Genomic DNA, 13,290 nt, shown 5'->3' with positions numbered 1-13,290 from the left:
CACATATCTATGCACGTCTGCAATTGTGGAGAAAGCAGGAGGTATCCTGTTATCTTTGCCCTGTAGAGTTGGGAACAGTATTGAGAGAGGTTTACAGGTATTGTTTCCCCGTAGAGTTTTATTCTGATATAGTGTACCCATACGCCTCATCCCCTTGTCATCCTTGATCCTTCTCAAAGGAAGGGGGACTATCTGGGCCACTGGCCAGCCTGAGGAACAGGCATAGTAGTTGCTTTTAATTTTAGCTCTTAACAGTATATTTTACCCATTCTATCCAGGCATTTGTATCCCCATATCCTGCTTCTATGTCTATGGTCTATCTTTAGTCCTTTGATTATCTTCACAATCTTAGGGTCACTTAGAGGTTTCTGTTCCTTCATTGAGAGTATTATTGTTGCACTAGGACTTCCCTGTATCTCCAGATCCTGAACGAGTATCCTAAATCTTGTTACTGGATCTTGACCTGTACTGCCTGTTCCAAACTCATAGGTCCAATCCACTTCTCAATCTGCATGTTTTATAGATAAAATTATAAGATCACATTTTAACTCTTGACAGTTGGGTCTGGCTTCTCCTCTGCACATGTTCAGTTTTGATTTTATTGGTTTGTTTTTGGCAAATGGAGCTGACCATCCCTCATAGGCTGTGGTGAACCAAACATTGCTCCACCCTGAACAGAGGGCCCTATAGTATCTGGGTTTTTCCCCAGAAGGTTGTTCTTCTGGACATGGGTATTTATGGTAACTAAGTTATCTTTGATTATTTAAATCTCCACATTCTGTAATTTGACATACATCAAACTGAGCTGTTTGTGGGGTAGCTTCAGTGATGTTAATACAAATTTTAATGGGGCACCTCCTTCACTGTACTAATTATCCTGAGCATGCCTTAGATTTACTTGATTGGCTATTGGAATTACCCACAATAGCAGTCCTCCCCACAATATTAACAAACCCCTCATCTGTCCTCTGTTTTCCATAGATCCAGTTATCAATGCAACAAGCAAATTTTATTCCTACAAAGATTAAGGGCAAAATTCCAGCAGCTAACATTTCCCCCCACCCCCCAGAGTACATTCCCCAGTTCTTAATATCTTTTTGACCTTAGCTTCAAGGGATCGTTGGTTGGATGTGTACTCCACTGTTTAGGTTTTACACAAGAGACTTCCGCTGGTCCTTTGATTCATGGTGTAGTAAGTCCAACCTTTTTCAGCCATCTGGACAGCAGTTTCTGTGGTCAGGAGCACCTGATAGGGCCCTTCACAATCAGGCTGCAACTTGGTCTCTCCAGGATTTTGACCAAAACCAGTTTCCTGGTTGTATGTTATATAATGCAAACTCAGGAGGTGACATCTGTAGTCCTTTTTTCCTAAGATGGGATAGAGAGGAAGACAACCCCAGTGTATAGTTCTTTAAAATTTTATCCTTTGTTTCTCTTGTTAGGTCCAGCCGCTCCCCCTGCCACCCCTTTTAAGGTAAACCAAACAACATTTCATAGGGTCATAAACCTAAATTTCTTCTTGGGGCTGTTCTAATTCTCAGCAAGGCAATGGGCAAGCATTTAGTCCATGGAGCTTAGTTTTCAGCACTAATTTACATGCTTGTGTAGGAAAAGTTGGAGACTGCCTTTGGGTGAGGGATGGAAGGAACTAAGACATATATTTCTTTGGGCTCAGAATTTAGGGCAGTTTCCTTAGCCATTTCATCAGCCAGTCTGGTTCCTCTTGCCTCAAGTGTATTCCCTTTTCGGCATCCATTCACATGGACCATTGTGATTTCATTTGGCAATAGCAAGTTTATTAATACTTGCTTTACTAATTCACCATGTAATAGTTCCTTCCCTTTGCTAATGATTAATCCTCTTTCACACCAACTTTTCCGAAAAGTGTGTACTACCCCCTAAGCATATTTGGAGTCAGTGTAAATGATTCCCTCTGTTTGAGCCCCCAGGTTTAATGCTTGATTTAGTGCACTTAGCTCACAAGTTTTGTGCTGACCTGGTGTTTGACCATCTATCTGCTTCTTTCAGTGAATTGTTATTCCCATCTATTACAGCATAACTCTTGTGTCTTTTCCCATTTATCATCATACACGATCCATCAATAAATAGGCTATGTCCCTCAGTGACATCTCTCAAGTCTGGACACACCCTTGTCAGTATTCAATGATATCTAAACAATTTCATTCCTAAATCCTTTCCTCCAGTCTCCCCTTTCCACAGGAAGGTACCTGGATTTAGACAGGAGTCGGTGGTAAGCACCAGATCATCCCTTTCCATCAAAATTGCCTTATATTTTAGAATTCGGGAGTCAGTTAACCATCTTGCAGCTTTTTGGCTCAAAATGGTTCTGACCTGATAGAGAGTCCTTATTACCAGGGTTCATCCACAGCAGTGGCCGCTGCTTGCCTGAACATACTCCAGCCAGCCTCATGAGACAGGGTCTAATAATTTTGACAGAAGGGCTACAGAAGGGTTGTCTTTTTCCTCCCCAGTTCTGAGTCAGAACCCTTAGTATCACTCTTTTGTCCGCCACTGGGAATAAATGAAATGGTTTGTCTAGCAAAAGGGAGCATCAATATGGGGGCCTGAGTCAGATCTTGTTTTAATTCCTCAACTGAGTCTTTCTCTTCTTGTGTCCATTGGAGTATATTTGACTCTTCTTCTAGCAATTTGAGATGTAAGCCCTTAGTTTTCTGAGCGTAGGAATTAATCCATAAGCTACAATTACCAGCCAGGCCTAAGAACTTCCTAAATTACTTTTTAGACTTTGGAAGGGGTAACTTGACAATTCCCTTAATTCTCTCTTTTGCCCTTCACTGATTAAGTGGCCCAAATACCTCATTTCCTTCTTGACATTTACCTTTGAGTACCCTTTGTCCTTATTCTTTTAGGAAGTTTAACAAGACATTAGTGGCCTCTGATACCTCTCTCCTCTTTTTCCCTGAGATCAGTAAATCATCCACTTACTGTAACAAAGTAGTTCCTGGGGGAAGTTTGAATTTCTTTTGTATTTGCTCTAATACTTGGCCAAAAAGGTTAGAGGATTCTGTGAAGCCCTGAGGAAGGACTGTCCACCAAAATTACTGCTTCCATCTGTTGAAGGGGTTTTCCCATTCAAAGGTGAACATGTCTCTATTATCCTGTGCCAATGGGCAAGCCCAGAAAGCATCCCTTAAATCAACTACACAAAATGATCTGTGATCAAAGGGGAACTTACTGAGAAGGGTGTAAGGACTGACTACAAATGGATGTCTTATTTGGAGAATTTTGTTAAGGGCCCTCAGATCTTGGACCATGCAATATGTCCTATCAGGCTTCCATACTGGCAGAATGGGGATGTTAAAAGAGGATATCCATGGCTCAAGGAACCCTCTTTAATCATAATCAGTTGCAGTCTCTTACATTCCCCTAGTGGAATAGGATATTGTTTTAGGCATAATATCTCCCCCTTTTTCTTGAGGGAAATACTAAAGGGGGGTATTCTCAATCCCTCTCTGTTTCCTCCTTCACCCAGACCTTTGGATCTATTTATTTTTCATCTTCTTCAGTTAAATCAGCCACAGTAACCACAATTTGTCACATAACCCAAGCTCCAAACCTTGTTGTATTATCAAATCTCTTCTTCAAAATTACTTCTTGCCTTGGGGATGTAAAGTAATTGTTCCTGTATTTGTTCATTGCCCAATTTAATGGTTGTTGTTTCAAATATCTGGACTGGAAAGCCCCGCCCCCCTTTAGCTCCTGAAACTATCAAACTTTGATTAGGAACTTTTACTCCCTCTGGTATAAAATTCAATGAGGATCTGGCAACCCTAGGGTCCACAGGAAAAGAGTTTCCTCCTCTAGTGGTCCCACCTTTATATTAATCAAGGGCTTCCAGTGAGACCTGGATTTAATGAACCCCTGACCCCTCTAATCATCTTCATCAAAAAGTCATAAGGGGAATTGTTTTTTCTTCCCTTTTTAATTCCAGCCACTCATGCTTGAAATGACTGGGTTTCCCCCATTGAAAGGATCTAGCAGGAGTCAGAGGAGTAAGCCATGTGCACCCCATCCTTACCCACCTTTTCCTCCTAGTCCTCCTCTCTACCTTCCTCTTATTTTAACCCATGTTTCCTTTTCCCTTCCTGCCCTTTCCATTATCTTTTGTTTGAGATCTCTTGCATCAAAACTAGCCACTTTGTCCTTCTCCAGCTGTTTCCCTCATGGGAGCAACAGAACTGCAGATCTGAACTCTGTTCTTGATTTATACCTTACTGGTACATCTCAGACATACACACCCACACACACACCCACACGCACCACCACCCCCACACACACACATATACACACACACACACTCAGTCTCAGAATCCCATAGGATGTCCAAACCGACAAGGCAATATTTAATGTCCTCTTTTCTTATCTTGGTCTTTGCATAGAGTTGCCTGGTTGTCATGGTGCCTACTTTTTCCTTCTTCCTTTCATTCCCGGATCCATAGAGGCCTCTTTCATTACTGTGGTCCTGGGATTCTGAACAGTCCATGAGCGAGGATGCCCAGCTGCAATACACAGAACCATTTAAAGTCAATGGGACATGTCTCCCCATCTTTTGGCAGTGGCTACTCCTTATTCAGGCTCTCTGGATCCTGGATGAGCCCCCATCTGTAAGAAACAAGTGTCTTACCAAGAACTCCACATGGCCAACAGTGAATCAGGAAGGACTATTATTAACATTCTTGCAAGAGTGAGTGACCCACAAGTAGGCATACCTGTTTTAAGACAAATACACAAATAAACATCCTAATGGTGATTTTTCCACATTTCTTTGATGCATATGGCACAGTTTCCTTTTTCAATGACCCAAGGTACTTATTCATAACGGTGTCATTGGGCCTGTCTGATTTTTTACAGGTAGTTTGACTAGTTTTGACTTCATCCCTTTGCTTTCTTTGATAAGGACCTGGGTAACTGCAATTGCACCTTAGCGCAATTTAATATGAATAACATTTTGGTGAAAATGATAACATGAACATAATGGAAATTTGGGCAGTTGAGCCATAAAATAAAAAGCATCTCATTCATTCTCCTAGACCTTGCAGATTAGACTGAGAGATCTCATGATCGTCCTCCCTCTGGCAGGGTGGATAGCATATAAGTACACAAACTGCAGTAAGATCTTTTGTTAAAACTCCCACAGTGTCTATAAGAGTAATATTTCTTCCCTCACCATCAGTGAAATAACAAATCCCAGCCCTTAATTGGGTAATCATCCCAAACATTTAGACATTCAAAGATTTTTAAGTGTATAACTTGTGAAATCATCTATTTCTCATTTAACAAATGAGGTCTGGGGTGAGGGTTGGGCAATGACTTGCTCAAGGTCATATAGCCAAGTAGTGGCAAAGCTGAGACTAATGCCTAGTTCTCCTTACTCCTATCCTAGTGGTTTTTTCTTTTTCTTTTCTTTTTAGTTTTCAGCATTCACTTTTATAAGACTTTGAGTTCTAAATTTTTTCTCCTTCCCTTTCCTCTCCCCTCCCCAAGAGGGTGTATAATCTGATATAGACTACACATGTACAATCATATTAAACATATTACTACATCCTAGTGCTTCTTTCACTCTTCATTACTTTAGGATAGAGAATATCCCCCTCACCCCACCCCCTTCTGCCCCATTTTTGTCCATTGAAAGAGATTGAGGAACAATATAAAATAATTGAGGTTAGAAAACAAAATTTTTTTTCTTTTGCTCAGCTCTATTGTCTTTAAAACTTTGAAAAAGAACCACAAATTTCCCATTCGATAGGCCCCCTCCTTAGAGGTCAATAGCTCTAGAAGGGACCCTCGCAGTCATGGAGTTCTCCTTGATCACCTTTGATAAGAGAGAATTCAATGAAATAAGAAACTAAGAAAAATGAAGGAAAGAATTAAACCTTCTAAAACCCTAAAAAAAGGTAAAATCTTACCCTGTTATATGTGTCTCATTGTATTACTTTTCATGCTTATGAGGATGTGTTTGTGGGAATGCCTATGTAAAGGGCATGCATATGTAAAAAATTTTGTCAAAATAACATTGGGATATATAAGCTATGAAATAACTTGATTCTCTTCCTGCAAAGGTGTTTTTCAAGGGATTGACAGTGAACACCATCCGGGGGTTCCCAATGAGTGCCGCCATGTTTCTTGGATATGAACTTACACTCGAGATATTGAAGGGAGACGAAACAGTGACAAGTCATTGAGTTCCACGTCAACTTCTTTCTTTCCCATTTCCTCATTTGTAAGTGTCCATCTTAGAGAAGAGAGACTTCTTAATATGGGGTGGGGGGGGGGGAATGACAAATAGTCTTTGTCTTCCTAACATTGACTATTTGGTATGGGAATAATTACTAGAGTCATCATACAAAAGTACCTTTCAGTGTCTGTCTCTGCATAGTGGTGTGCTAGATACTAACCAGATTATAACCTAGTCATAGCGTCCCCTTTCTTTAACTTTACACCTTTGAAGAAGGTTTAGCAAGCTATGTATGAAACCTCTGAGAGTTACTGGTTGAAAACCTTCATTTTCACTCATTTCGCACTATTTTTTTCCTCCTCTCTATGGTTTGCTGTAGCGCCCAGGTATCCGCTTTTGACCCTGTCCTGATAGCTCCTGTACACTGGGCTCTGTAAGCCCTGACCATCTAGGCTTCTGGGGAGCCTGACTCACTTGGGGGGTTACTGAGGGACCTGACTCCCTTGGCTGAGCTTCCTGCTCCTTCCCCCTGCTTGTGGCCCCAGTTTGGGCATCAAGTTGCTATGGTAACAGCATAGCACACCGACAGAAACAAGTCTTATGCCTGACCAGCAGGCTGCTTGTCCTCCTGTGGAGCTCGCGAGTAAAAGAATGAGGTGGGAGAGTGGGTCATGAAGCAACTCCGATTTATTCAAGCAAGCACTCTGATTATATAGTCTCTGCCAGTCAGCCCAATGAACCATGATAACACACACAAACAAACTCGAAACTATAGTAATGAACACAAGCTGGAACTATAGTAACAAACACAAAGCAAGGGTGGGTCCATCCCTTCCAGTGCCATCTTGTTCACCCTTCCCTGCTCCAGACTCAGTTTACCTGATGTCTGTCAGTGTGGTGTCCCCAGATGGTGCGGTGGTCAGTGCCCCTTACAATTAGGTACTTAACAAATGCTTGTTTTTTGATTAATTGAATGAGATTAGGCACCAAATACCTATTTCTATTCATCTGTAAAACGAACCAAAGAAGATAATGGCAAACCACTATAGTATCTTTGGCAAGAAAACCCAAAATGGGAGCATGAAGAGTTAGACATTACTGCAAAATGACTGAAGGAAAATCTCATATACCAACTGACAATTCCATCTTTCCTATGCAATATAATTAGGACCGTGAATGTGAATGTCAAGAAATCTGTTTTAGTCCACTGTGTAATGTTAGGAAAGTAATTTCATTCACTAGTTCATTCAGTGAACATCTGATAAATACCTGTTCTTTGAAAAGCACTGTGCTGAGAGAAATAGATAAGTCATAATCCTTGTTTTCATTGAGCTGAGAGCATAGGAGGATGCACAAACAGATGACTAGAATGAGGACTTTAAGAGATAATAAGATGCGATTGGGGGTTTTGGAAAGGAGACAGGGAATAATCAAATCTATGTATAAAAAAAACATTATTCTGGTAGCATCATGAAAGACAGAGGGAAATAGGGAAGAGGATGGTTATGGGAAGGCCAATAAGAAGGGTATTATAGTCATCCAAATAGATGGTATATCAATGAAACTTCTATGTGTTTCAGTTTCATCTATAAAATGAAGGAATTAGATCAGATTATCACCAAATTCACACCACTAAAATTCTTATTCTTTAGAGATCTTTCTCAGCAGAAGATTAGGTTATATAAATTATACCATGTGGTAAGTTTATGTAAAAAAAGTTAAGCAGTACAAAACAAGCAAACTTCAAATATATAGTGAAACATTAAATGATTCCATTTAGTCAAAGAATGGGTTATCTTCATTCACTGAAACTTCTCCTTACCCAAACCATAGTAGTTAAAAATCCTTTTAGAATATCTGAATCCATCTTTCTGCCTGTATGACTGATTGATTTTGTCCTGACCAAGATTCTTAAAAAGGTCATCATTCTGAATGTTAGCGGGTTGTTTTTTTTGATATTTTGGGTTAAAAAAGTGTTCTCAGGGGGCAGAGCCAAGATATCAGAGCCAAGATGTCTAAACAAATTCTGGAGTTGCAGAACCCAAAGAATGATGGAGTGAAACAAGTCTCTGGTCCAACACAGTCTAGAAGGTCTTCAACAGGAAGAGTCTATTGTCTATTGTGCTGCACTGAAAGAAGAGCACAGTCCAACATGCGCCACTCTAGAGAAGATGGAACCAGAGCAGGCATTGAGGGGACTGAATCTCTAGCACCTGTAGCAGTTTGCAGACTTCACAACCCCGAAACACTGAGGACAAATTGGAAGGTCAGTGGAAAAAAATATGTTGGACCTGTGTGAGAGTAGAGTAGCCCAGCTCCAGCCCCAGGGAGGCAGAAGGGGTGAATGGGAACTGCAGCAGCATCAGGGGCAGCATCAGCTGTTTCTGGAACTCTAGGCCCAGAGATTATGGGGGGGTCAAGTGGCTGACAGTACACGCATCCACCCCACTGGAAGCAAAAAATTACCTTGACAAAGAACTCAAAAGTCAAATAAATAGTTGGGAAAATGAGCAAAAATTAGAAAAAGAATAAAATTTTATGGATTCTTACTTTGGTGACAATGAAGTCCAAAATATACAAACAGAAGAAGAAAGCAAAGTAAAAGCTCCTACATCCAAAGTCTCCAAGCAAAATGTGAATTGGTCTCAGGTCGTGGAAGAGCTCAAAAAGGATTTTGAAAATCAGGTAAGAGAGGTGGAGGAAAAATTGGGAAGAGAAATGAGAGAGATGCAAGAAAATCATGAAAAACGAGTCAACTGATTGCTAAAAGGAATCCCAAAAAGTGTTGAAGAAAGTAACAACTTATAGACTAACCTAAATGGCAAAAGAGATCCAAAAACATAATGAGGAGAAGAAAGCCTTAAAAGGCAGAATTAGCCAGATGGAAAAGGAGGTCCAAAAACTCACTGAAGAAAGTAATTCCTCAAAGATTAAAATGGAGCAGATGGAAGCTAATGACTTTATGAAAAATCAAGAAATTATAAAACAAAACCAAAGGAATGAAAAAATAGAGGAAAATGTGAAGTATCTCACTAGAAGAACAACTGACCTGGAAAATAGATCCAGGAGAGACAATTTAAAAATTATTAGGTCACCTGAGAGCCATGATAAAAAAAAAATAGCGTAGGTATCATCTTTCAAGAAGTTATCAAGGAAAACTGCCCTGATATTCTAGAACCGGAAGGTAAAATAGACATTGAAGCAATACACTGACAGGATCCTGAAAGAGATCTCAAAAGGAAAACTCCTATGAATATTGTTGCCAAATTCCAGAACTCCCAGGTCAAGGAGAAAATATCACAAGCAGCGAAAAGGAAACAATTCAAGTATTGTGGAAATACAATCAGGATAACACAAGATCTAGCAGCTTCTACATTAAGGGATCAGAGGGCTTGGAATATGATATTCCACAGGTCCAAGGAGCTAGAATTAAAACCGAGCTGTGCAAAGTAGATACTATCATTATTCCCATTTTACATGTGAAGAAACTGAGGCAATCAAAGTTTAAGTGACTTGAGGTCACACAACTAGTAAGTATCAAAATCTGAATTTGAACCCAGGTCCTCCTGACTTTAGGCCAAGGATTTTATTCACTATGTTATCAGGTACCTATGGAAGGCATAGCAAACACAATGGAAAACCGTCAGTATGCAAAATGATTATGCCAGGCAAGAGCCCTGGGCTGATTTGCATAAGATGAAATCTAAGAGGGTAAATTATAAAGTCTTACTCTTGGACAAAGTATCAACTTCACAGCTCCAAGATGGTGCTATTTTGGTTAGACAGCAGTCATTCTGAAAGAGGTCTGGGGATTTTAGAAGTCTACAAGCTCACTAAGAGTAAGCAGTGTGATGTGACATCCAAAAAAGTCAGTGCAATCTTGGATTGCATTGAATCGCATTATTCCAGGGCACAGCTCCCAGGATCAGAGAGATGATAATTCCTGTGTCCTCTGCTCTGTTCGGTTCTGGATGATATAGTTTAAGAAGGATACTTATAAGGTAGAGAATGTCAGAGGTGGGTAACCAAAGAAATACTTTAAAGTAAATGATGTGTAAGGATCCAAGGAAGGAACCGAGGACAAGATTCAGGGAAGATAAGATAATGGTGGAGCAATGTATCTTATTTTGTCTGGTCCCAGTGGACAGAATCAGGGACAACAGATGAAAGCTGAAAATTGGTCAATATTAGCTTGATCTCAGGAGAAGTCTTCACATTAATAAAACTATCCAAAAATGGCTACTTTGAGACATGGTAGGATCCTCCTCCCTAGAGATCTTCAAACAGAGACTGGAGGACCACTTGTAGACAGTGTTGTAGTAACCTTTCAGAGTTAGTTGGCTCCTGAGGTCTTTTCTATTTCTCAATTTCTATGATTCTGGATGTCTTATTTTAATTCAATGGGATGTTTTAGTTTATTTCCTAGTTAGTGGTTTGTTTTCTTGAAACTATTGGAACAAAAAGTTCTGGAAAATTGAAAGTTCCAGTTTATTGGAAATTTTATGTTTTGTGTTAATCTTAGTGCAACAATAAGCATTTAGAAAAAGACTTTATATAATCCAATTTTGTTCTCCCCAATATATGTGAGGTAGCATGGCCTCAGAGGTAAATGTCCAGGGATGGGATTCAGAGTACCTAAGTTCAAACTGATTCTCTTATTTACCACCCATTTCATGTTGGGCTTATCCCTATCTTATCCCTTAATCTCTATATGCCTCAGTTTCTTCACTTGTATAACAAAAGAGTTGCTGCATGTAATAGGTTTCATAAGAAGATTTCTCTTTCTATTCTACTTGCATGTAGAAATGCTTGTGATTCTATGTGTTTGGGTGTTAAGTTCAGAATTTTTTTAAAATTAAGGAAAATGAGGGGGGTTGGATATGATAACTTGTCAGATTTCTTCCACAAATCTAAGATTTTATGATCCAATCCCAAACTATTTCTAAAGGTGAGAAAGACAACAGACTTTTCATAGCATCCTCAGGTGACCACCCTTTACTTCTTTGACAGAAGAGAAGTTGGCTACAGAGTGGGAAATCATTTAATTTCATCATTAGAATCACAGAAAACAGAACATAGTTTCTTTTTCAGAATGGGAGCTTTTGCCCTACATTAATAGGTAGTCCTGATGGCTTCCCAAACACCTTATCAAGATGATATCGGAGGAGGGTGGGAGAACTATGGCCTATTCAAAAGATCACAGTTTTATAGCTGGAAGGGACTTTGTAAGCCAGTGAGTCCAAACCCTTCATTATGCAGGTGAGAAAACCTAGATGCTCTGATTTCTAGTCCTGCCAACTGGAAAACTCTGCAAGTTCAAAGTGACAGAACTTCGTGTTCTGCCTTAGCTAGGGCTTCCTTCCCTGGTCATTCCATCACAGGCTTCCAACTGGACTGGAGGCTAGATCTGAGACCACTTCCCACTCCTGGGGCCAGAGCCATGCCACTGCTGATTGCTCCTTGCTCACTACACAGCCAAGCCCAGCTATCACTCCTTTTAGCAAGCCGTGGCTCTACATATAAATTCCCCTCCTTCAACCTGGAGTATGAGTGACAGAGCTTCCAGAATTCATTCTTACTCCTGCACAAATGCAGACTCTTGTTTAACAGATTTTGAACCTATTCTTTCCCTGGCGCATAGCTGTAGGCAGACTGATGTTCATTCTCTTTGCAGAAATGCTTTTCACACAACTCTCCTGATGAGACCCAGTCCTCAGTACCTGCAGACCTCTCTGTCTTTCTGTCCTTTTATGCTGCTCTGCCCTGGAAAAATGACCCCTCTGATCTTGTTCCTTAGCCATTCTAATCAGGACATATCCTGGTGTGTTTTCTAGATGTTTGTGGAGTAGTTGTGAGAAGAAAGCTGAGTTGTACTATTTCTTCCTATTCTACCATCTTGGCTGGTGTACTTGCTGAAAGGTTACATAGTCAACAGATTAATGCAATACTAAATATATATTCCCAATATGGTATAACATTTCAATACTTAAAAGAAAATGTAAACTTAAAGGAGAAATAGAAAGTAAAAAAGTATGAGGGTGGGGGATCTCAACATACCCCTTTCAGATCTAGATAAATGTCACCCAAAAATAAGCCAGAAAGAAGTATGGACCTGAGTAGGATTTTCAAAAAAAAATTATAGCCCTCTGAAAATTATTGGAAGGGAATAGAAAAAGATGTACATATTTCTGATCTGTGCGTGGTACTTTTACAAAAACTGATCATATATTAAAGCACAAAAATCTTATAGACAAAAAAGTAGAAATATTGAACCCTTCTTTTCTGAACTAAAATGCAAAAAAAATCAATTTAAATGAGCTACTGAAAAAAAGAGAGACAATAACTTGAGCCTAAACAACCAATGGATCCAAGAATGAATCATAGAAACAATAAATAATTTCATGAAAATAATGATAATAATAAGACAATATGCTAAAATATTTGGAATGAAGCTGGGAGTAATCCTTACAGAAAAATTTATATCTCTAAACACTTTCACCAACAAAAGAAGGAACAAAGTAACAAATTGACTATACAACTGAAAAAATGTACAGAGCAATTAAAAAACCCAATTAAACTTAAAATAGAAATTTTGAAAAACCAGAGAAAAAATAATAAATTTGAAAGAATAAATCCAATTAACAAAGCCAGAAACTTGTTGGGAAAAACACAACAGAAGAGATAAATCATTAACTAATTTGATATGAGAAAAGAAATAGGAAAAACAAATTAGGTGAAGAAGAAATAAAGGAAATTATTAGAAAGTGTTTTCCCAAATAGATCTGAATAAAATTGTATCCTTTAAGTGAAATAGATGATGAATTTTTAAATCCCCAACTTAACAGAATAAAAAACAGAAGAAACTGGAAATTTGAAAAGTGTCCATTGTTTGAGGAATGGTTGAACAAATTATTCAATATGAATGTGATAGAGTGCTATTATACTGTAAAAAATGATGGAAGGGATAGTTTCAAAGAAACCTGGAGAAATTTGCATGAATTTATGCAGAGTGAAGTGAGCAGAAACAGAATAGAAGAGTTTATATAATACCAACATTATAAAGATAAACAACT

At 39.2% G+C, this 13,290-nt stretch overlaps 1 protein-coding gene across 3 annotated transcripts in view; it reads left to right on the top strand.

Moving 5' to 3' along the window:
* The window catches only part of SLC25A48 (solute carrier family 25 member 48), a 76,682-nt gene that overhangs the window by 60,610 nt on the left and 2,782 nt on the right, over positions 1–13,290 (top strand). For 2 of the 3 annotated variants that reach the window (XM_072629882.1, XM_072629883.1), the window contains exon 7: positions 6,102–6,262. The exons of the other annotated variant lie outside the window; for it this stretch is intronic. In XM_072629882.1, the coding sequence (XP_072485983.1) occupies positions 6,102–6,224 (123 nt within the window). In that variant the 3' untranslated portion in view covers positions 6,225–6,262. The remainder of the gene's footprint in view (positions 1–6,101; positions 6,263–13,290) is intronic. 3 annotated transcript variants of the gene reach the window in all.

Source organism: Notamacropus eugenii, chromosome 1 (assembly GCF_028372415.1).
Source record: "Notamacropus eugenii isolate mMacEug1 chromosome 1, mMacEug1.pri_v2, whole genome shotgun sequence".
Lineage (NCBI taxonomy): Eukaryota > Metazoa > Chordata > Mammalia > Diprotodontia > Macropodidae > Notamacropus > Notamacropus eugenii.
The sequence above is the reverse complement of the archived record's forward strand: the minus strand, read 5'-3'. Positions and strand labels throughout refer to the sequence as shown.